This window comes from Crinia signifera, chromosome 5, assembly GCF_055691185.1.
Source record: "Crinia signifera chromosome 5, ASM5569118v1, whole genome shotgun sequence".
NCBI lineage: Eukaryota > Metazoa > Chordata > Amphibia > Anura > Myobatrachidae > Crinia > Crinia signifera.
In genome coordinates, this window is record NC_139221.1 from 334,177,580 (window position 1) to 334,201,672 (window position 24,093).

Below are 24,093 nucleotides of genomic sequence, written 5' to 3' on the forward strand. Positions count from 1 at the left end.
CTACCAGGGGATCTGTCTGATGGGGGATCTCACTCTACTAGGGGATCTGTCTGATGGGGATCTCACTATACCAGGGCGTCTGTCTGATGGGGATCTCACTGTACCAGGGGATCTGTCTGATGGGGATCTCACTGTACCAGGGGATCTGTCTGATGGGGGATCTTACTCTACTAGGGGATCTGTCTGATGGGGGATCTCACTCTACCAGGAGATCTGTCTGATGGGGATCTCACTATACCAGGGCGTCTGTCTTATGGGGATCTCACTGTACCAGGGGATCTGTCTGATGGGGATCTCACTGTACCAGGGCTTTTGTCTGATGGGGGATCTCACTGTACCAGGGGATCTGTCTGATGGGGATCTCACTGTACCAGGGGATCTGTCTGATGGGGGATCTCACTCTACTAGGGGATCTGTCTGATGGGGGATCTCACTCTACCAGGGGATCTGTCTGATGAGGGGGGGGGGGTTCATTGTACCAGAGGATCTGTCTGATGGGGGATCTCACTGTACCAGGGCTTCTGTCTGATGGGGGATCTCACTGTACCAGGGGATCTGTCTGATGGGGGATCTCACTGTACCAGGACATCTGTCTGATGGGGATCTCACTGTTCCAGGGCTTCTGTCTGATGGGGATCTCACTGTACCAGGGGATCTGTCTGATGGGGATCTTACTGTACCAGGGGATCTGTCTGATGGGGATCTCACTGTACCAGGGGATCTGTCTGATGGGGGATCTCATTGTACCAGGACATCTGTGTGATGGGGATCTCACTCTACCAGGTCTATTCTCAGGTCACCTGCCAGGTCCACAGGTGTACTCATTAATCACTGACATATCCCCAGGCCATCCCCTATGTGCACAGGTGTACTCATTACTCACAGACATTTCCCAGGATATAGGAGTCAGGGAACCTCAGGCCTTTTCTAGGCTTCGGCAAAATGACTATGAGAGCCTCTGACATGAATTGTGGAAGGAGCGTCCCCTCATACAGCTGCGTACAGATATCGAGAAGATGGGGTACATAAGAGCGGGATCCCGGAGCCATGGGACTAGGAACAGAGCATAGAGCCTCATCCACCTCAGAGTCCAGAAACTCCCTATCCTCCAGAGGCGGGGTAGGTAGAGACTACTCTAGAGGTATACAGATATATCACCAGTCTGTACCTGGGCCAACACCACTGCATCAAAAACCTCCATCACAATAGAAGAGCGATCACCCGGCAAAGTATCTCCTCGATCTATCACCAAGATCGTGTCCTGGTGTTCTACAAATAACAGTTTGTATTGAGTATTAGCCAAGCGGTGGTCATTTCTGAGCGGCTAGCCGCTAAGTCAGCTCGTTCCAATTGCTTATAAGATGACTCCAACTCCGCTTCCTGGTGTTTGTAGACGGATCTCAGTTCTGTATAGAAGGTATATATGTGGTAATAAGGTGCGCTGCCAACTGTAGCTGGTTTAAGGAATTATCAGTCCCTGAAAATAGAATAAACAAACAAAAGAATATACCAGCGCAGGCTTTGTTTCTCAAATAATAGAGATGTGACGGTTTCTTATACTTTAAAAATGATTTTTAATATAGTATATATATCGTACACATATCAAATGATAATATAAAGACACGACACAGAATTGGGGAATATAAACCCTTATTGACACTTGTTTTACTCCTATATCTAGGATAATTGAGTGCTGGATGGGTACAGTCTCTAATAGAGCAGCGATATATTACCAGGTGGCCGTGTCCAGATAGATGTTGCTGTATAAGCAGTTGCTTTCTGGTAATTGTCCGGTAAACCTGGGTGAGAGTAACTGATTGCTGCAGGTCCAATCCTTTAAGCAATCGGGTATTGAAGAAGTTCTACGCTTCTTCAATACCCAATATACCCTTGACACCAGTATACTCCTGAGGACACTTATTCATCATTTGTTTCACTGGATTTGGGACTTTGCCCTCCACCTGGTCATCCGAGTTTACATCTTAAAGGATTGGACCTGCAGCAATCAGTTACTCTAGATCTTTCTACACAACAAGATCCCTCATTCTTAGGATCTCACTAGGAGGTTTTCCTGGCCGGATGTTTCTGTGTTATGACTAACACTGTAGTTCCGTCTCCTCCTACATCCGTCCTTACTGCTGCATTACCTGCATTAACCATGTTATCAATATTCTGCTTCACCTTAGAGGAACCGGTAACAGCTGCTGATCTGACACCATCCGTAGAGAGTTCAATAGCAGGTAACTTCCTGTGTGTGTGACTTCCTATATATATGTGTTATGTCACTTCCTATATATATCTTGTCGCTTCCTGTGTGTGACTTCCTATATATATATGTGTTATGTCACTTCCTATATATATCTTGTCACTTCCTGTGTGTGGCATGTGACTTCCTATATATGAGTTATGTCACTTCCTATATATATCTTGTCGCTTCCTGTGTGTGACTTCCTATATATATGTGTTATATCACTTCCTATATATATCTTGTCGCTTCCTGTGTGTGACTTCCTATATATATGTGTTATATCACTTCCTATATATATCTTGTCGCTTCCTGTGTGTGACTTCCTATATATGTGTTATGTCACTTCCTATATATATCTTGTCGCTTCCTGTGTGTGACTTCCTATATATATGTGTTATATCACTTCCTATATATATCTTGTCGCTTCCTGTGTGTGACTTCCTATATATATGTGTTATATCACTTCCTATATATATCTTGTCGCTTCCTGTGTGTGACTTCCTATATATGTGTTATGTCACTTCCTATATATATCTTGTCGCTTCCTGTGTGTGACTTCCTATATATGTATTATGTCACTTCCTATATATATCTTGTCACTTCCTGTGTGTGTGTGACTTCCTATATATGTGTTATGTCACTTCCTATATATATCTTGTCGCTTCCTGTGTGTGACTTCCTATATATGTATTAGGTCACTTCCTATATATATCTTGTCACTTCCTGTGTGTGACTTCCTATATATGTGTTATGTCACTTCCTATATATATCTTGTCGCTTCCTGTGTGTGACTTCCTATATATATGTGTTATGTCACTTCCTATATATATCTTGTCGCTTCCTGTGTGTGACTTCCTATATATGTATTATGTCACTTCCTATATATATCTTGTCACTTCCTGTGTGTGTGTGACTTCCTATATATGTGTTATGTCACTTCCTATATATATCTTGTCGCTTCCTGTGTGTGACTTCCTATATATGTATTAGGTCACTTCCTATATATATTTTGTCACTTCCTGTGTGTGGCATGTGACTTCCTATATATGTGTTATGTCACTTCCTATATATATCTTGTCACTTCCTCTGTGTGTGTGACTTCCTATATACAGTATGTGTTATAATTCCTATATATATCTTGTCACTTCCTGTGTGTGGCATGTGACTTCCTATATATGAGTTATGTCACTTCCTATATATATCTTGTCACTTCCTGTGTGTGATTCCTATATATGTATTATGTCACTTCCTATATATATCTTGTCACTTCCTGTGTGACTTCCTATATATATATATATATCTTGTCACTTCCTGTGTGTGACTTCCTATATATGTGTTATGTCACTTCCTATATATATATATATATATATATATATATATATATATATATCTTGTCACTTCCTGTGTGTGACTTCCTATATATATGTTATGTCACTTCCTATACATATCTTGTCACTTCCTGTGTGTGTAAACAAAGCCCGGGGCACAACAGGATACAGCTGTCCAATGGATATGGCAGTCCAGCTCCGGAACTGGTATCGCCGTCCAAACGGGGGTAGGAGTTCCTGTGGTCCAAGCGGGTGAAGTGTATCAAGTGGCAAGGCATGCCAAACTAGTTTCGGATCACCTGGATCATTCTTCAGTAGCGTGTCTTGCCTTACCACTGTTTGATTAAAATACCGCTTGGCGTCTTTTCCTAATAACATCACTTCCGCTGATACCCTAAGTAAAATGGCCGTGCGTTCCATGCTACGGTCACCGTGCGTTCCAGCAGTGTTAATGTGGATATACAGGTCTGGTACTTGTGTATTAAAACGGCGCCCGATTTCATCCAAATCGCATCCGATATCGCATCCGATTTTCTGCCGATTTTTGGCCGATTTGATCTGGGGTGCGATTTTGCGTCCGATTTGCGTCCGATTTTCGGCCGATTTTTTGCAGATTATTCGGCCATTTCCTGATGATTTGCATGTTATTCCATCCTTGCACACCCCCAGGTACGATGGTATGCGATGTGATTTTCGGGAAAATGCCCCTGATTGTACAATTAAATATCGCATAGCAACGCATGCCAGCAAGTGGCATGCGATGCGATGTGATTTGCAATGTTAAATGCATCCCCATTGTTAACGCCACCCCCACTATCAATGCCAACCCGAAGCGTGGCGAGCGCAGCGAGCCCGCAAGGGGCGGCGGTACGCGTCCTCTGACCTTTTCATACCCCCACTATCCACGTCGGCGTGGAGTTGATTTTAGATAGTGTGGCGAGCGCAGCGAGCCACCGAGCCCGAAGCGTGGCGAGCGCAGCAAGCCCCACGAGGGGACGCGTATTACTTTACATGTATTCCGCGTCCGCTCGCCACGCTTCGGGCTCGCCACACTATCTAAAATCAACTCCACGCCGACGTGGATAGTGGGGGTATGAAAAGGTCGGAGGACGTGTACCGCCGCCGCTCGCCACGCTTTGGGTTGGCGTTGATAGTGGGGGTGGCGTTAACAATGGCGGTGCATTTAACATTGTAAGCACCCATCAGGGTCATTGTACAATTACAAATCGAATCGCTTCACATGCATCGCATGGCATACATCACATGCCACTATATTGCATGCGATGCACTACGATGGAAATCGGGGGTGTGCAATAATGGAACAGCATGCAAATTGGCCAGAAAAAGTGAAAAATCGGTCGAAAATCGGCCGCAAAATCGCATCCGATTTTCCCATGCGATTTGCGGCCGATTTTCGGCCGATTTCGTGGGCGCCGTGATAATACACAAGTACCACAGGTCTTTAGCCGGAAGCAAGATGGCCGTGCGTTCCAGCAGCGTCTCCACATCCGATCCATAGTAACATCTCCATATGACAATTTCCATTGATGGTTATACCAGGATTTTTACATCTAGCATTTAAACTAACAAAACCCGGGGAATCAGTAATCTAAAAAATCATTAATAAAATATATCATGAAACAATACATTTTTACATCATAATACATAAAAGACACATTGTAAAATATGGAGAGATGGTCATGGTAAAAGATATGAATGAAAAAATATTTATCTTACGATAAAAAATGTTTTAGTTCGAAATCACCAACTTTAAACCGTTGGGAACAAGGGTATTTAAACGGTGAATCCACCTCATTTCATTCTGTGCTAGGCGCTTATCAATATCTCTTGTACGCCACTTTGGGGAAATGAATTGGATACCCCAGAAATTTATTATAAAACATTCTCTTGAATGATGGCAGTTTATAAAATGGTTGGAAAAGGTATCGGTGACCAAGCCTTTGCGAATATTATAAATATGCTCCGCAAGGTGTATTTTTAAGGGTCGACTGGTTCTACCAACATAAAATAAATTGCAAGAACATTCCAATAAATAAATAACATATTTAGATTGACATGTTATAAATTCATTAATTTAAAAAAAAATTCCCCTTTAACCTTAAAATCAGGGATTTTTTTAATGATTCCTTTAACTGTTTTACACACAAGGCGTCCCCGCATCTAGGGAACCCTTTTGTCCGTATACTTTGTCTAGGGGCATCATGACAAAACTGGGGAGAGAAAGAAGACTCTGTTTTTGGGGCACTCTTATGATATGGTAATTATATAATAAAACTTAGCTTTTATTAGGTATTTTTATAAAATAGGGGGCTATAACTCTCGGATAGGATAGCCATTAACTTAAATCCGTCTCCTTAGCTGGCAGTGAGCTTATTTTTATATACGCTATGCACTGGAGATGGTTGAAAAAAAGTTAGAAAAAAATAAATATCAGAAAAAAGTTTTTTTCTTTTTCTTTTTTCCAAATTGGTACGTCAATTGGACCAATTTGGATTAATGATGTGTTGCCTAGTGGGCCTTACGGCGAATGCTGACTAGGGCTCGTTAGAGGCAAATTATAGAATTGAAAGGGGTTAATTCCCTATAGATATGGAGACTGCACGCACAATGAGCGTGAGTCCTATCTGTACTTGGGTAAGTAGTACCGATTTTGACACCGCAGTGGTTAATAGTGTGGGTAAGATTCCCTATTTTGTGTATTGCAGCATCTGGGTATTTGCACAAATCAGTGATTATGGTGCACAGTTTAAGGATCTGTGCTGTCAGTACGGGCCTGGCTGCTGTATACGCTAAGTTATGCGCTGCGCCCAAGTTACTCAGTAATATGGGTTGGATGTAGTACCTTGACTATATCAGTAGCTGTACCACATGCTGCTCTGAAGATGAGCTTAGACGTGTGTTTGGCTGTTGATAGAGCCCAAACAATCTAATGAGCACAGATAGTTAAGTATAATTCACAGTTTAGTATCCACGTGACTGGTTGCAATCTCAGTGGCCGTACCGCATATTATAAATTTGACACAGTACAATGGCAATATCAGTAGCTGTACCACATGCTGCTCTGAAGATGAGCTTGGACGTGTTTGGTCACTGATAGAGCACACACAATCTAATCAACACAGATAATTGCAATTAACAGTTAGGTATACACGTAATTAGTGTTCGGCTGTTAAGTATGCACCAATGGTTACAGATGGCTGTGTTTTATTAACAGTCTGATGTCCATTTCACTAGTTACACATCAATCTGCTGATTGTACACAATGTTGCTCTTGTGTTTAAGTTTAGGTAGACACTTAGTTGCTCTAATCGTTACAGAGTATAGGCAGCTGTGACTGAATGGAGTGAGCATATATAAGTTAGTAAATTGCAGTTTGATATCTGCTGAGGTAACTGCACACCATACCTGTAAATGTCCACAGAATTGTTAGTGAGTCAAATTTCAAGTGCACACCTTGCTGCTGAGTAAGCATCAGCTGACAGTTTTCAACACGTGAATAAGGTTAAACAGATGTCGACTTATACTCTATCTGAAATCATAAACATTTCTTCTTGCCCACCAAAACACTGAATATTAATTACAAGGGAGGCACAGTAAAATTCTGGTCACAGTAGAGGTATGCTAATCGTTAATTCAAAAGTTTAGTGCAAGTAATGCATATTGTTGATATTATGTCAACTGTGGGATTTAATCTACACAGTTAGCGATCTGTGACACTTAGTAATCTGTGCTTGTCCCTGAGAAACTGTTAGATAGACCCTTTAGTCGGCAGTTGTGATTTCTGCTTTTCCTGGAGTCGTGCAGACGTGCATTGGACTCCAGGATGAGAAAATCTCAGTCTGCGCTGCGGGGTCAAGTAGTGATAGTGTAGGTAGACACTTCTGCTGTCGACAGTGGGGTTGACAGTGTAACCCTGTTGCTAGGGTAGCATAGCAGGGTACTAAGCTGCCCCAATTCTGTCGATGAGAGAGTGTCTAGATGGTAGAAGAGAGGTGCTGAACAGAAAAGGAAATATTAGGTAAATTGCTGGTTGGCACCTCTGGGTATATCCTTCTGCTTCCTACCGAGTCTTGCTCCCGCAGTGGACTCCGCGGGTGAGAGAGGTGTAAGTACAGAGGGCTTAGAGCATAGGTAAAGTGGATAGAGGGTATAGTAGATCGCTTCTACTGTCAGTGTTAAGTGTCCAGTTGCCCTGTTGTATGCCGACAGAGCAGGGGCACCCCAGGCAGGTCACTGACAGGAGAGCGAAGAAAGTACCTTTCCGAAGTTATTCAGGTTTTCCCTTTCTGTTGTGCCCTGTATCTCCCCGTTCGCCAGCCCTGGTGATCCCCCCCAGGTGGAAGCGGTTCCACAGCCTTGTGGTAGGTGCCTGCCGGTAGCTGGTCAGTGGCGAAGGTGCTGGACAATCCGGAGGCTGGACCGGAGGATGGTAGAGCACAGCGCGTGTCGGCGCTGGATGTAATATCTTGGCTCGATATGTGAGGATAGTGCTGGACGGCTAGATGGCCGGGACAGGGGAGAAGGGAGAACAGCGCGAGCCTGCGCCGAGTGTTCTCTGCCTCTCTGGTGCGGCTGCTGCTGCGTGCGGCTGCGATAGACGTGCTGTACGGCTAGGTAGCCGGGACAAGGGAGGGTGGAGAACAGCGCGAGCCTGCGCCGGGTGCTCTCTGCCTCTCTGGTGCGGATGTTGCTGCGTGCGGTGATGATAGTATTGTGCGGCTGTATTGCCCTGAGGCAACTCAAGCCGAACCCCACACGGTGGGTAGGGATCTCACTTGATTCCCCCCCCATCCCGAGTGGGGGTAACTTTGTGCGGAATCCAAACAAAACCTTTTGCCCCTCTAGGGGCATCATCTAAGGTACTTTTTACCAAGTGATTCTTCACAGACGTGGATTTCCTATATATAAAAACAGGCTCATTTGGTAACACGTTCCCCAAAATGGGGTCTTGCTTGATCAAGTGCCAGTTATTCTTAAAAACGCTTTCAATCTTATAATGAAGGTTATTGAATTGGGAGATAAAAGCCCATTGGGTACTTATATTTATCACCTACTTTTGGTGATTTTACTTTCAAAACTTCAGATCTGTCTATTTTCCCAATTCTGGTTTTTGCTGAATCTAAAATGTCTTTATCATAACCTTTTACCGATAGTCTTTCTGCCATTTGGGCTAGGTGTCATGAGGGAGATTGCTAGACTAATGAGGGAGAGAGGGAGATTGCTGCTATGTCAGGGAGTCTCCTGCAGAATGCAGGAAAGGAGGTAACTATGGGCAACAGTGTAATGTGGGCTAGGTGACATGAGGGAGATTGCTAGACTAATGATGGAGAGAGGGAGATTTCTGCTATGTCAGGGAGTCTCCTGCAGAATGCAGGAGGGGAGGTAACTATGATGTAACGGTGTAATGTGGCTAGGTGACATGAGGGAGATTGCTAGACTAATGAGGGAGAGCGGGAGATTGCTGCTATGTCAGGGAGTCTCCTGCAGAATGCATGAGGGGAGGTTTTATGATGTAACAGTGTAATGTGGGCTAGGTGACATGAGGGAGATTGCTAGACTAATGAGGTAGAGAGGGAGATTGCTGCTATGTCAGGGAGTCTCCTGCAGGATGCAGGAGGGGAGCTAACTATGATGTAACAGTGTAATGTGGGCTAGGTGACATGAGGGAGATTGCCAGACTAATGAGGGAGAGAGGGAGATTGTTGCTATGTCAGGGAGTCTACTGCAGAATGCAGGAGGGGAGGTTACTATGATGTAACAGTGTAATGTGGGCTAGGTGACATGAGGGAGATTGCTAGACTAATGAGGGAGAGAGGGAGATTGCTGCTATGTCAGGGAGTCTCCTGCAGAATGCAGGAGGGGAGGTAACTATGATGTAACAGTGTAATGTGGGCTAGGTGACATGAGGGAGATTGCTAGACTAATGAGGGAGAGAGGGAGATTGCTGCTATGTCAGGGAGTCTCCTGCAGGATGCAGGAGGGAGGTAACTATGATGTAACAGTGTAATGTGGGCTAGGTGACATGAGGACGATGGCTAGACTAATGAGGGAGAGAGGGAGATTGCTGCTATGTCAGGGAGTCTACTGCAGAATGCAGGAGGGGAGGTTACTATGATGTAACAGTGTAATGTGGGCTAGGTGACATGAGGGAGATTGCTAGACTAATGAGGGAGAGAGGGAGATTGCTGCTATGTCAGGGAGTCTCCTGCAGAATGCAGGAGGGGAGGTAACTATGATGTAACAGTGTAATGTGGGCTAGGTGACATGAGGGAGATTGCTAGACTAATGAGGGAGAGAGGGAGATTGCTGCTATGTCAGGGAGTCTCCTGCAGAATGCAGGAGGGGAGGTAACTATGATGTAACGGTGTAATGTGGGCTAGGTGACATGAGGGAGATTGCTAGACTAATGAGGGAGAGAGGGAGATTGCTGCTATGTCAGGGAGTCTCCTGCAAAATGCAGGGTGGGGGGGGGGGAGAGGCAGCTATGCATAGATCCTATATCTCTGAGTCAGTGTCTCTGCTGCTGGTGTAGCCCCCGCATGTGTGGCGGCACCATTAGTACTGGTGCTGCTCGGGGTTGCCCTGGTCTGGACCCCATGTCCTGTATTTTGCCAAAACATAGGTGAAGACCCTATTATGAACGAATAACTTCACCTGTATCACCCCCAGTCACGGTCCCATGGCTTACTGATGCTATGGTGGGAGCGCCGGTCATGGTGTCACAGCCCAGTCTCGCATAGCCGTGGGGTCGTAGCAGACTTCATGGTTATACGTTCTGCGTCGGCTTCCACAGGATATTGTGCATCTACTGATAACATGTTTCTGTGTTTCAGAGAATGAGGAGACGACAGACCCTCCACAACAAAGTAAGATGCACCGCCGCACTACATGTGCAGCTCCTGTGCAGGGATAGGTGGGCTCTGCAGCTCCTGTGCAGGGATAGGTGGGCTCTGCAGCTCCTGTGCAGGGATATGTGGGCTCTGCAGCTCCAGTGCAGGGATATGTGGGCTCTGCAGCTCCTGTGCAGGGATATGTGGGCTCTGCATCTCCAGTGCAGGGATAGGTGGGCTCTGCAGCTCCTGTGCAGGGATAGGTGGGCTCTGCAGCTCCTGTGCAGGGATAGGTGGGCTCTGCAGCTCCAGTGCAGGGATATGTGGGCTCTGCAGCTCCTGTGCAGGGATATGTGGGCTCTGCATCTCCAGTGCAGGGATAGGTGGGCTCTGCAGCTCCTGTGCAGGGATAGGTGGGCTCCGCAGCTCCTGTGCAGGGCTAGGTGGGCTCTGCAGCTCCTGTGCAGGGATATGTGGGCTCTGCAGCTCCTGTGCAGGGATAGGTGGGCTCTGCAGCTCCTGTGCATGGATATGTGGGCTCTGCAGCTCCTATGCAGGGATAGGTGGGCTCTGCAGCTCCTGTGCAGGGATAGGTGGGCTCTGCAACTCCAGTGCAGGGATAGGTGGGCTCTGCAGCTCCTGTGCAGGGATATCTGGGCTCTGCAGCTCCTGTGCAGGGATATGTGGGCTCTGCAGCTCCAGTGCAGGGATAGGTGGGCTCTGCAGCTCCTGTGCAGGGCTAGGTGGGCTCTGCAGCTCCTGTGCAGGGATATGTGGGCTCTGCAACTCCAGTGCAGGGATAGGTGGGCTCTGCAGCTCCTGTGCAGGGATATCTGGGCTCTGCAGCTCCTGTGCAGGGATATCTGGGCTCTGCAGCTCCTGTGCAGGGATATGTGGGCTCTGCAGCTCCTGTGCAGGGATATGTGGGCTCTGCAGCTCCTGTGCAGGGATATGTGGGCTCTGCAGCTCCTGTGCAGGGATATGTGGGCTCTGCAGCTCCTGTGCAGGGATATGTGGGCTCTGCAGCTCCTGTGCAGGGATATGTGGGCTCTGCAGCTCCTGTGCAGGGATATCTGGGCTCTGCAGCTCCTGTGCAGGGATAGGTGGGCTCTGCAGCTCCTGTGCAGGGATAGGTGGGCTCTGCAGCTCTTGTGCAGGGATAGGTGGGCTCTGCAGCTCCTGTGCAGGGATAGGTGGGCTCTGCAGCTCCTGTGCAGGGATAGGTGGGCTCTGCAGCTCCTGTGCAGGGATAGGTGGGCTCTGCAGCTCCTGTGCAGGGATAGGTGGGCTCTGCAGCTCCTCTGCAGGGATAGGTGGGCTCTGCAGCTCCTCTGCAGGGATATGTGGGCTCTGCAGCTCCTGTGCAGGGATATGTGGGCTCTGCAGCTCCTGTGCAGGGATATGTGGGCTCTGCAGCTCCTGTGCAGGGAAATGTGGGCTCTGCAGCTCCTGTGTATGGGCTCTGCAGCTCCTGTGGAAGGATAGGTGTTGGGTTTTGCAACTTGCTCACACCCTCGTGTTTCTCTTTTCAGCTGATGCAAGCTCTGTGGACCAGACAACACCGCCATCAGGTAACTGCCAATCACAGAAGTGACCACAGGAATTTGTCTGCTTCCCATTCTAACTGTGCTGTTTCCAGCAGAGGACCCTGTCAGTTTCCACGGGGGCCAGAGGCTGCAGACGGATGGAGCTCTGGGTATTGCATCCTCAAACAGCGAGTCATCCAACAGCGATGCCAGTGACAGCCTAAACGTGGACAGTATGCAGGGAGGTGAGCATGCTGGGTAATGGTGGCACAATACTGGACCGACATCGGAATCCTGACTGTTAAATTCCCGACAGTTGTGATCCTGATTGACAAGGGGTATTCCCCATAGCCCACAAGGGGCTTTGTCGCGCTTGTCCCTGTCTTAGTCCTGGCAGTAGGGATTCCAATGTCAGACTAATGACTGTCAGAATCCTAGCTGTCTGTATGCTATACCCCACCCTTCCTGTTCAGATCTGCCAGGTCCATGTATCAGCCAATCACAGGTCCTTCTTCTGAGACCCACCCCCTTCTTACCCACAAGTTCGCAAATTCATCTGCTACATCAAAAACAAAACCGGACACACCCACCGGCACTGTCCACCAGGGAATCTCCTCTGGCCAGGACCGGACACACCCACCAGCACTGTCCTCCAGGTAATCTGCTCTGGCCAGGACCGGACACACCCACCGGCACTATCCTCCAGGGAATCTCCTCTGGTCAGGACCAGACACACCCACCGGCACTGTCCTCCAGGGATCTCCTCTGGTCCGGACTGGACAAACCCAATGGTACTGTCCGCCAGGGATCTCCTCTGATCAGGACCGGACACACCCGCCGGCACTGTCCGCCAGGGATCTCCTCTGGTCCGGACTGGACATACCCAATTTCACTGTCCTCCAGGGAATCTCCTCTGGTCAGGACCAGACACACCCACCGGCACTGTTCTCTAGGGAATCTTCTTTGGCCAGGACCGGACACACCCACCGGCACTGTCCGCCAGGGATCTCCTCTGGTCCGGACTGGACAAACCCAATGGTACTGTCCACCAGGGAATCTCTTTTGGTCAGGGCCAGGCACATCCACCGGCACTATCCTCTGGCTACAAAAGAATCTCCTCTGGTCAAAACCATGAACCACATCCACCAACTTGCCAATTTGCCCTCAGTTCTTCTCAAGAATTTCCCAAACCTAGCCTCTTCCCTGTCATTATATCCCCTGAATCCTGAGCCCTATGTTAGAGGGCACCTAGTTCACCTTTACAGTAGTAGGCGTAGATCCTTGAACCACACTTTAATATTCACATTAAGACTTAAAACAAGGAGTAAGGTGGTCTTACAGGTCAGAATGGATCCATGATTCTACAGTATATTGGGTCCCCTAAAACATTGTCACATCCGTAGTGGCCCATGAATTGTTCCTTTCTCTTCCACAGCTATTTGATAGCATTGTGGTTTGTGCAATGAATCGATGTTGCACCTGTCTGCAGAACTGCTGTAATGATCTACTAGACATACCGGGTTGGGTTGACGATAATGGGGCAATCTGGCACCATTGTCCTTGGGCAAAATGTTGGGCGAGAAGCAAAATTAGGAGAGTTCTTTATAATTGGAAGGAGGAACCTATTACCAGTTAGCGCTACCGTGCTCCTCACCTCCTGTGGTTCCTCCTCAGAATGAAGGTGCTGTGGGGGATGGGCTCAGAAGTAGCCATGGTGTGTAGGTCTCCATGTCTGGTGACATCTTGTCTTCCATAGGTCCTGTCCTGGACATCACGGCAGAGTCTCTGGAGTCTAAAGAAAGTAAGAAAAGCAGAGGCCCAACCAGCTCTAATACAATCCCGACTCATCCAAACATTCATTTTCTACTTTCTTCTGATTTCAGATGAAGATCCAGAGTCTGAGGAATCGTTTACACTCCCAGGTAATATACCCCTTAGTACTGATTACTAAACTCTCCGGCCTGACCATCACTGACGGGGCGAGGTCCCCAATGAGGGTTTATAGGAGAGGTGCTAGTGCCGGGTATAACCCCCCGTGTCTGGCCTATCACTAGTACAGGAGAGCAGGGAGCGGGTGCCGGGTATATTCCCCCCAGTGTCTGGTCTATCACTAGTACAGGAGAGCAGGGAGCGGTTGCTGGGTATAATCCCCCCAGTGTCTGGCCTATCACTAGTACAGGAGAGCAGGGAGCGGGTGCCGGGTATAATCCCTCCCCCAGTGCCTGGCCTATCACTAGTACAGGAGAGCAGGGAGCGGGTGCCGGGTATAATTTCCCCCCTAGTGTCTAGGCTATCACTAGTACAGGAGAGCGGGGAGCGGATGCCGGGTATATTCCCCCCCAGTGTCTGGCCTATCACTAGTACAGGAGAGCAGGGAGCGGGTGCCGGGTATAATCCCCCCAGTGTCTGGCCTATCACTAGTACAGGAGAGCAGGGAGCGGGTGCCGGGTATAATCCCCCCCAGTGTCTGGCCTATCACTAGTACAGGAGAGCAGGGAGCGGGTGCCGGGTATAATCCCCCCATTGTCTGGCCTATCACTAGTACAGGAGAGCAGGGAGCGGGTGCCGGGTATAATCCCCCCAGTGTCTGGACTATCACTAGTACAGGAGAGCAGGGAGCGGGTGCCGGGTATAATCCCCCAGTGTCTGGCCTATCACTAGTACAGGAGAGCAGGGAGCGGGTGCCGGGTATAATCCCCCCAGTGTCTGGCCTATCACTAGTACAGGAGAGCAGGGAGCGGGTGCCGGGTATAATCCCCCCCAGTGTCTGGCCTATCACTAGTACAGGAGAGCAGGGAGCGGGTGCCGGGTATAATCCCCCCACTGTCTGGCCTATCACTAGTACAGGAGAGCAGGGAGCGGGTGCCGGGTATAATCCCCCCACTGTCTGGCCTATCACTAGTACAGGAGAGCAGGGAGCGGGTGCCGGGTATAATCCCTCCCCCAGTGTCTGGCCTATCACTAGTAAAGGAAAGCAGGGAGCGGGTGCCGGGTATAATCCCCCCCAGTGCCTGGCCTATCACTAGTACAGGAGAGCAGGGAGCGGGTGCCAGGTATAATCCCCCCAGTGTCTGACCTATCACTAGTACAGGAGAGCAGGGAGGGGGTGCCGGGTATAATCCCCCCCAGTGTCTGGCCTATCAGTAGTACAGGAGAGCGGGGAGCGGGTGCCGGGTATAATCCCCTCCCCAGTGTCTGACCTATCACTAGTAAAGGAGAGCAGGGAGCGGGTGCCGGGTATAATTTCCCCCCTAGTGTCTGGTCTATCACTAGTACAGGAGAGCAGGGAGCGGGTGCCGGGTATAATCCCCCCCAGTGTCTGGCCTATCACTAGTACAGGAGAGCAGGGAGCGGGTGCCGGGTATAATCCCCCCAGTGTCTGGTCTATCACTGGTACAGGAGAGCAGGGAGCGGTTGCTGGGTATAATCCCCCCAGTGTCTGGCCTATAACTAGTACAGGAGAGCGGGGAGCGGGTGCCGGGTATAATCCCCCCAGTGTCTGGCCTATCAGTAGTACAGGAGAGCAGGGAGCGGGTGCCGGGTATAATCCCCCCCCTGTCTGGCCTATCACTAGTACAGGAGAGCAGGGAGCGGGTGCCGGGTATAATCCCCCCAGTGTCTGGCCTATCACTAGTACAGGAGACCAGGGAGCGGGTGCCGGGTATAATCCCCTCCCCAGTGTCTGACCTATCACTAGTACAGGAGAGCGGGGAGCGGGTGCCGGGTATATTCCCCCCCAGTGTCTGGCCTATCACTAGTACAGGAGAGCAGGGAGCGGGTGCCGGGTATAATCCCCTCAGTGTCTGGCCTATCACTAGTACAGGAGACCAGGGAGCGGGTGCCGGGTATAATCCCCCCCCCCCAGTGTCTGGCCTATCACTAGTACAGGAGAGCAGGGAGCGGGTGCCGGGTATAATCCCCCCAGTGTCTGGTCTATCACTGGTACAGGAGAGCAGGGAGCGGTTGCTGGGTATAATCCCCCCAGTGTCTGGCCTATAACTAGTACAGGAGAGCGGGGAGCGGGTGCCGGGTATAATCCCCCCAGTGTCTGGCCTATCACTAGTACAGGAGAGCAGGGAGCGGGTGCCGGGTATATTCCCCCCCAGTGTCTGGCCTATCACTAGTACAGGAGACCAGGGAGCGGGTGCCGGGTATATTCCCCCCCAGTGTCTGGCCTATCACTAGTACAGGAGAGCAGGGAGCGGGTGCTGGGTATATTCCCCCCAATGTCTGGCGTATCACTAGTACAGGAGAACAGGGAGCGGGTGCCGGGTATAATCCCCTCAGTGTCTGGCCTATCACTAGTACAGGAGACCAGGGAGCGGGTGCCGGGTATAATCCCCCCCCAGTGTCTGGCCTATCACTAGTACAGGAGAGCGGGGAGCGGGTGCCGGGTATATTCCCCCCCAGTGTCTGGCCTATCACTAGTACAGGAGAGCAGGGAGCGGGTGCCGGGTATAATCCCCCCACTGTCTGGCCTATCACTAGTAAAGGAGAGCAGGGAGCGGGTGCCGGGTATATTCCCCCCCAGTGTCTGGCCTATCACTAGTACAGGAGAGCAGGGAGCGGGTGCCGGGTATAATCCCCCCAGTGTCTGGCCTATCACTAGTACAGGAGAGCAGGGAGCGGGTGCCGGGTATAATCCCCCCAGTGTCTGGCCTATCACTAGTACAGGAGAGCAGGGAGCGGGTGCCGGGTATAATCCCCCCAGTGTCTGACCTATCACTAGTACAGGAGAGCAGGGAGCGGGTGCCGGGTATAATCCCCCAGTGTCTGGTCTATCACTAGTACAGGAGAGCAGGGAGCGGTTGCTGGATATAATCTCCCCAGTGTCTGGCCTATCACTAGTACAGGAGAGCAGGGAGCGGGTGCCGGGTATAATCCCCCCCTAGTGTTTGGCCTATCACTAGTACTGGAGAGCAGGGAGCGGGTGCCGGGTATATTCCCCCCCAGTGTCTGGCCTATCACTAGTACAGGAGAGCAGGGAGCGGGTGCCGGGTATAATCCCTCCCAGTGTCTGGTCTATCACTAGTACAGGAGAGCAGGGAGCGGGTGCCGGGTATAATCCCCCCAGTGTCTGGCCTATCACTAGTACAGGAGAGCAGGGAGCGGGTGCCGGGTATATTCCCACCAGTGTCTGGTCTATCACTAGTACAGGAGAGCAGGGAGCGGTTGCTGGATATAATCCCCCCAGTGTCTGGCCTATCACTAGTACAGGAGAGCAGGGAGCGGGTGCCGGGTATATTCCCCCCCAGTGTCTGGCCTATCACTAGTACAGGAGAGCAGGGAGCGGGTGCCGGGTATATTCCCCCCCAGTGTCTGGCCTATCACTAGTACAGGAGAGCGGGGAGCGGGTGCCGGGTATATTCCCCCCCAGTGTCTGGCCTATCACTAGTACAGGAGAGCGGGGAGCGGGTGCCGGGTATATTCCCCCCACTGTCTGGCCTATCACTAGTACAGGAGAGCAGGGAGCGGGTGCCGTGTATAATCCCCCCACTGTCTGACCTATCACTAGTACAGGAGAGCAGGGAGTGGGTGCTGGGTATAATCCCTCCCAGTGTCTGGTCTATCACTAGTACAGGAGAGCAGGGAGCGGGTGCCGGGTATAATCCCCCCAGTGTCTGGCCTATCACTAGTACAGGAGAGCAGGGAGCGGGTGCCGGGTATAATCCACCCCAGTGTCTGGCCTATCACTAGTACAGGAGAGCGGGGAGCGGATGCCGGGTATATTCCCCCCCAGTGTCTGGCCTATCACTAGTACAGGAGACCAGGGAGCGGGTGCCGGGTATAATCCCCCCAGTGTCTGGCCTATCACTAGTACAGGAGAGCAGGGAGCAGGTGCCGGGTATAATCCCCCCAGTGTCTGGCCTATCACTAGTACAGGAGAGCAGGGAGCGGGTGCCGGGTATAATCCCCCCAGTGTCTGGCCTATCACTAGTACAGGAGAGCAGGGAGCGGGTGCCGGGTATAATCCCCCCAGTGTCTGGCCTATCACTAGTACAGGAGAGCAGGGAGCGGGTGCCGGGTATAATCCCCCCCTAGTGTTTGGCCTATCACTAGTACTGGAGAGCAGGGAGCGGGTGCCGGGTATATTCCCCCCCAGTGTCTGGCCTATCACTAGTACAGGAGAGCAGGGAGCGGGTGCCGGGTATAATCCCTCCCAGTGTCTGGTCTATCACTAGTACAGGAGAGCAGGGAGCGGGTGCCGGGTATAATCCCCCCAGTGTCTGGCCTATCACTAGTACAGGAGAGCAGGGAGCGGGTGCCGGGTATAATCCCCCCCAGTGTCTGGTCTATCACTAGTACAGGAGAGCAGGGAGCGGGTGCCGGGTATAATCCCCCCAGTGTCTGGTCTATCACTAGTACAGGAGAGCAGGGAGCGGGTGCCGGGTATATTCCCCCCAGTGTCTGGTCTATCACTAGTACAGGAGAGCAGGGAGCGGTTGCTGGATATAATCCCCCCAGTGTCTGGCCTATCACTAGTACAGGAGAGCAGGGAGCGGGTGCCGGGTATATTCCCCCCCAGTGTCTGGCCTATCACTAGTACAGGAGAGCAGGGAGCGGGTGCCGGGTATATTCCCCCCCAGTGTCTGGCCTATCACTAGTACAGGAGAGCAGGGAGCGGGTTCCGGGTATATTCCCCCCCAGTGTCTGGCCTATCACTAGTACAGGAGAGCGGGGAGCGGGTGCCGGGTATATTCCCCCCACTGTCTGGCCTATCACTAGTACAGGAGAGCAGGGAGCGGGTGCCGGGTATAATCCCCCCACTGTCTGACCTATCACTAGTACAGGAGAGCAGGGAGTGGGTGCTGGGTATAATCCCTCCCAGTGTCTGGTCTATCACTAGTACAGGAGAGCAGGGAGCGGATGCCGGGTATAATCCCCCCAGTGTCTGGCCTATCACTAGTACAGGAGAGCAGGGAGCGGGTGCCGGGTATAATCCAACCCAGTGTCTGGCCTATCACTAGTACAGGAGAGCGGGGAGCGGATGCCGGGTATATTCCCCCCCAGTGTCTGGCCTATCACTAGTACAGGAGACCAGGGAGCGGGTGCCGGGTATAATCCCCCCAGTGTCTGGCCTATCACTAGTACAGGAGAGCAGGGAGCAGGTGCCGGGTATAATCCCCCCAGTGTCTGGCCTATCACTAGTACAGGAGAGCAGGGAGCGGGTGCCGGGTATAATCCCCCAGTGTCTGGCCTATCACTAGTACAGGAGAGCAGGGAGCGGGTGCCGGGTATAATCCCCCCAGTGTCTGGCCTATCACTAGTACAGGAGAGCAGGGAGCGGGTGCCGGGTATAATCCCCCCCAGTGTCTGGTCTATCACTAGTACAGGAGAGCAGGGAGTGGGTGCCGGGTATAATCCCCCCAGTGTCTGGCCTATCACTAGTACAGGAGAGCAGGGAGCGGGTGCCGGGTATAATCCCTCCCAGTGTCTGACCTATCACTAGTACAGGAGAGCAGGGAGCGGGTGCCGGGTATATTCCCCCCCAGTGTCTGGCCTATCACTAGTACAGGAGAGCAGGGAGCGGGTGCCGGGTATAATCCCCCCCAGTGTCTGGCCTATCAGTAGTACAGGAGAGCGGGGAGCGGGTGCCGGGTATATTCCCCCCAGTGTCTGGTCTATCACTAGTACAGGAGAGCGGGGAGCGGGTGCCGGGTATAATCCCCCCAGTGTCTGGCCTATCACTAGTACAGGAGAGCGGGGAGCGGGTGCCGGGTATAATCCCCCCCAGTGTCTGGCCTATCACTAGTACAGGAGAGCAGGGAGCGGGTGCCGGGTATAATCCCCCCAGTGTCTGGCCTATCACTAGTACAGGAGAGCAGGGAGCGGGTGCCGGGTATAATCCCCCCAGTGTCTGGCCTATCACTGGTACAGGAGAGCAGGGAGCGGGTGCCGGGTATAATCCCCCCAGTGTCTGGCCTATCACTGGTACAGGAGAGCAGGGAGCGGGTGCTGGGTATAATCCCCCCCAGTGTCTGACCTATCACTGGTACAGGAGAGCAGGGAGCGGGTGCCGGGTATAATCCCCCCAGTGTCTGGTCTATCACTAGCACAGGAGAGCGGGGAGCGGGTGCCGGGTATAATCCCCCCAGTGTCTGGCCTATCACTAGTACAGGAGAGCGGGGAGCGGGTGCCGGGTATAATCCCCCCCAGTGTCTGGCCTATCAGTAGTACAGGAGAGCGGGGAGCGGGTGTCGGGTATATTCCCCCCCAGTGTCTGACCTATCACTAGTACAGGAGAGCAGGGAGCGGGTGCCGGGTATAATCCCCCCCCAGTGTCTGGCCTATCACTAGTACAGGGGAGCAGGGAGCGGGTGCCGGGTATAATCCCCCCAGTGTCTGGCCTATCACTAATACAGGAGAGCAGGGAGCGGGTGCCGGGTATAATCCCCCCCCAGTGTCTGGCCTATCACTAGTACAGGAGAGCAGGGAGCGGGTGCCGGGTATAATCCCCCCAGTGTCTGGCCTATCACTAGTACAGGAGAGCAGGGAGCGGGTGCCGGGTATAATCCCCCCAGTGTCTGACCTATCACTAGTACAGGAGAGCAGGGAGCGGGTGCTGGGTATAATCCCCCCAGTGTCTGACCTATCACTAGTACAGGAGAGCAGGGAGCGGGTGCTAGGTATAATCCCCCCCAGTGTCTGACCTATCACTAGTACAGGAGAGCAGGGAGCGGGTGCCGGGTATAATCCCCTCCAGTGTCTGACCTATCACTAGTACAGGAGAGCAGGGAGCGGGTGCCGGGTATAATCCCCCCCCAGTGTCTGGCCTATCAGTAGTAAAGGAGAGCAGGGAGCGGTTGCTGGATATAATCCCCCCAGTGTCTGACCTATCACTAGTACAGGAGAGCAGGGAGCGGGTGCCGGGTATAATCCCCCCAGTGTCTGGCCTATCACTAGTACAGGAGAGCAGGGAGCGGTTGCTGGATATAATCCCCCCAGTGTCTGACCTATCACTAGTACAGGAGAGCAGGGAGCGGGTGCCGCGTATAATCCCCCCAGTGTTTGGCCTATCACTAGTACAGGAGAGCAGGGAGCGGGTGCCGGGTATAATCCCCCCAGTGTCTGGCCTATCACTAGTACAGGAGAGCAGGGAGCGGGTGCCGGGTATATTCCCCCCGTGTCTGACCTATCACTAGTACAGGAGAGCAGGGAGCGGGTGCCGGGTATAATCCCCCCAGTGTCTGGCCTATCACTAGTACAGGAGAGCAGGGAGCGGGTGCCGGGTATAATCCCCCCAGTGTCTGGCCTATCACTAGTACAGGAGAGCAGGGAGCGGGTGCCGGGTATATTCCCCCCATGTCTGACCTATCACTAGTACAGGAGAGCAGGGAGCGGGTGCCGGGTATAATCCCCCCAGTGTCTGGCCTATCACTAGTACAGGAGAGCAGGGAGCGGGTGCCGGGTATAATCCCCCCAGAGTCTGGCCTATCACTAGTACAGGAGAGCAGGGAGCGGTTGCTGGATATAATCCCCCCAGTGTCTGGTCTATCACTAGTACAGGAGAGCAGGGAGCGGTTGCTGGATATAATCCCCCCAGTGTCTGGCCTATCACAAGTACAGGAGAGCAGGGAGCGGGTGCTGGGTATAATCCCCCCAGTGTCTGGTCTATCACTAGTACAGTAGAGCAGGGAGCGGTTGCTGGATATAATCCCCCCAGTGTCTGGTCTATCACTAGTACAGGAGAGCAGGGAGCGGTTGCTGGATATAATCCCCCCAGTGTCTGGCCTATCACTAGTACAGGAGAGCAGGGAGCGGGTGCCTTGTATAATCCCCCCCAGTGTCTGGCCTATCACTAGTACAGGAGAGCAGGGAGCGGGTGCCAAGTATAATCCCCCCAGTGTCTGGCCTATCACTAGTACAGGAGAGCAGGGAGCGGGTGCCGGGTATAATCCCCCCAGTGTCTGGCCTATCACTAGTACAGGAGAGCAGGGAGCGGGTGCCGGGTATATTCCCCCCCCCAGTGTCTGACCTATCACTAGTACAGGAGAGCGGGGAGCGGGTGCCGGGTATATCCCCCCCAGTGTCTGGCCTATCACTAGTACAGGAGAGCGGGGAGCGGGTGCCGGGTATATTCCCCCCCCAGTGTCTGACCTATCACTAGTACAGGAGAGCAGGGAGCGGGTGCCGGGTATATTCCCCCCCAGTGTCTGGCCTATCACTAGTACAGGAGAGCAGGGAGCGGGTGCCGGGTATAATCCCCCCCAGTGTCTGGCCTATCACTAGTACAGGAGAGCAGGGAGCGGGTGCCGGGTATAATCCCTCCCCCAGTGCCTGGCCTATCACTAGTACAGGAGAGCAGGGAGCGGGTGCCGGGTATAATCCCCCCCAGTGTCTGGCCTATCACTAGTACAGGAGAGCAGGGAGCGGGTGCCGGGTATAATCCCTCCCCCAGTGCCTGGCCTATCACTAGTACAGGAGAGCAGGGAGCGGGTTCCGGGTATAATCCCTCCCAGTGTCTGGTCTATCACTAGTACAGGATAGCAGGGAGCGGGTGCCGGGTATAATCCCCCTCCCAGTGTCTGACCTATCACTAGTACAGGAGAGCAGGGAGCGGGTGCCGGGTATATTCCCCCCAGTGTCTGGTCTATCACTAGTACAGGAGAGCAGGGAGCGGGTGCCGGGTATAATCCCTCCCAGTGTCTGGTCTATCACTAGTACAGGAGAGCAGGGAGCGGGTGCAGGGTATAATCCCCCCAGTGTCTGGCCTATCACTAGTACAGGAGAGCAGGGAGCGGGTGCCGGGTATATTCCCCCCCAGTGTCTGGTCTATCACTAGTACAGGAGAGCAGGGAGCGGGTGCCGGGTATAATCCCGAGTGTCTGGCCTATCACTAGTACAGGAGAGCAGGGAGCGGGTGCCGGGTATAATCCCCCCAGTGTCTGCCCTATCACTAGTACAGGAGAGCAGCGAGCGGGTGCCGGGTATAATCCCCCCCAGTGTCTGGCCTATCACTAGTACAGGAGAGCGGGGAGCGGGTGCCGGGTATATTCCCCCCCATTGTCTGGCCTATCACTAGCACAGGAGAGCAGGGAGCGGGTGCCGGGTATAATCCCCCCAGTGTCTGACCTATCGCTGGTACAGGAGAGCAGGGAGCGGGTGCCGGGTATAATCCCCCCAGTGTCTGGCCTATCACTAGTACAGGAGAGCAGCGAGCGGATGCCGGGTATAATCCCCCCAGTGTCTGACCTATCACTAGTACAGGAGAGCAGGGAGCGGGTGCCGGGTATAATCCCCCCAGTGTCTGACCTATCACTAGTAAAGGAGAGCAGGGAGCGGGTGCCGGGTATAATCCCCCCCAGTGTCTGGCCTATCACTAGTACAGGAGAGCAGGGAGCGGGTGCCGGGTATAATCCCCCCCCAGTGTCTGACCTATCACTGGTACAGGAGAGCAGGGAGCAGGTGCCGGGTATAATCCCCCCACTGTCTGGCCTATCACTAGTACAGGAGAGCAGGGAGCGGGTGCCGGGTATAATCCCCCCAGTGTCTGGTCTATCACTAGTACAGGAGAGCAGGGAGTGGGTGACGGGTATAATCCCCCCAGTGTCTGACCTATCACTAGTACAGGAGAGCAGGGAGCGGGTGCCGGGTATAATCCCCCCAGTGTCTGACCTATCACTGATACAGGAGAGCAGCGAGCGGGTGCCGGGTATAATCCCCCCCAGTGTCTGGCCTATCACTAGTACAGGAGAGCAGGGAGCGGGTGCCGGGTATAATCCCCCCAGTGTCTGGCCTATCACTAGTACAGGAGAGCAGGGAGCGGGTGCCGGGTATAATCCCCCCCAGTGTCTGGCCTATCACTAGTACAGGAGACCAGGGAGCGAGTGCCGGGTATAATCCCCCCCAGTTTCTGACCTATCACTAGTTCAGGAGAGCAGGGAGCGGGTGCCAGGTATAATCCCCCCAGTGTCAGGCCTATCACTAGTACAGGAGAACGGGGAGCGGGTGCCGGGTATATTCCCCCCCAGTGTCTGGCCTATCACTAGTACAGGAGAGCAGGGAGCGGGTGCCGGGTATAATCCCCCCAGTGTCTGACCTATCACTAGTACAGGAGAGCGGGGAGCGGGTGCCGGGTATAATCCCCCCAGTGTCTGACCTATCACTAGTAAAGGAGAGCAGGGAGCGGGTGCCGGGTA

At 52.3% G+C, this 24,093-nt stretch overlaps 1 protein-coding gene across 2 annotated transcripts in view; it reads left to right on the plus strand.

Moving 5' to 3' along the window:
• Positions 1-24,093, plus strand: part of LOC146079796 (uncharacterized) — a 45,488-nt gene that overhangs the window by 12,965 nt on the left and 8,430 nt on the right. The window contains exons 3-8 of one of the 2 annotated variants that reach the window (XM_083186439.1): positions 2,187-2,240; positions 10,431-10,463; positions 11,960-11,998; positions 12,067-12,198; positions 13,710-13,754; positions 13,837-13,875. In XM_083186439.1, the coding sequence (XP_083042565.1) occupies positions 2,187-2,240; positions 10,431-10,463; positions 11,960-11,998; positions 12,067-12,198; positions 13,710-13,754; positions 13,837-13,875 (342 nt within the window). The remainder of the gene's footprint in view (positions 1-2,186; positions 2,241-10,430; positions 10,464-11,959; positions 11,999-12,066; positions 12,199-13,709; positions 13,755-13,836; positions 13,876-24,093) is intronic. The other variant, XM_083186440.1, reaches the window with a different exon arrangement.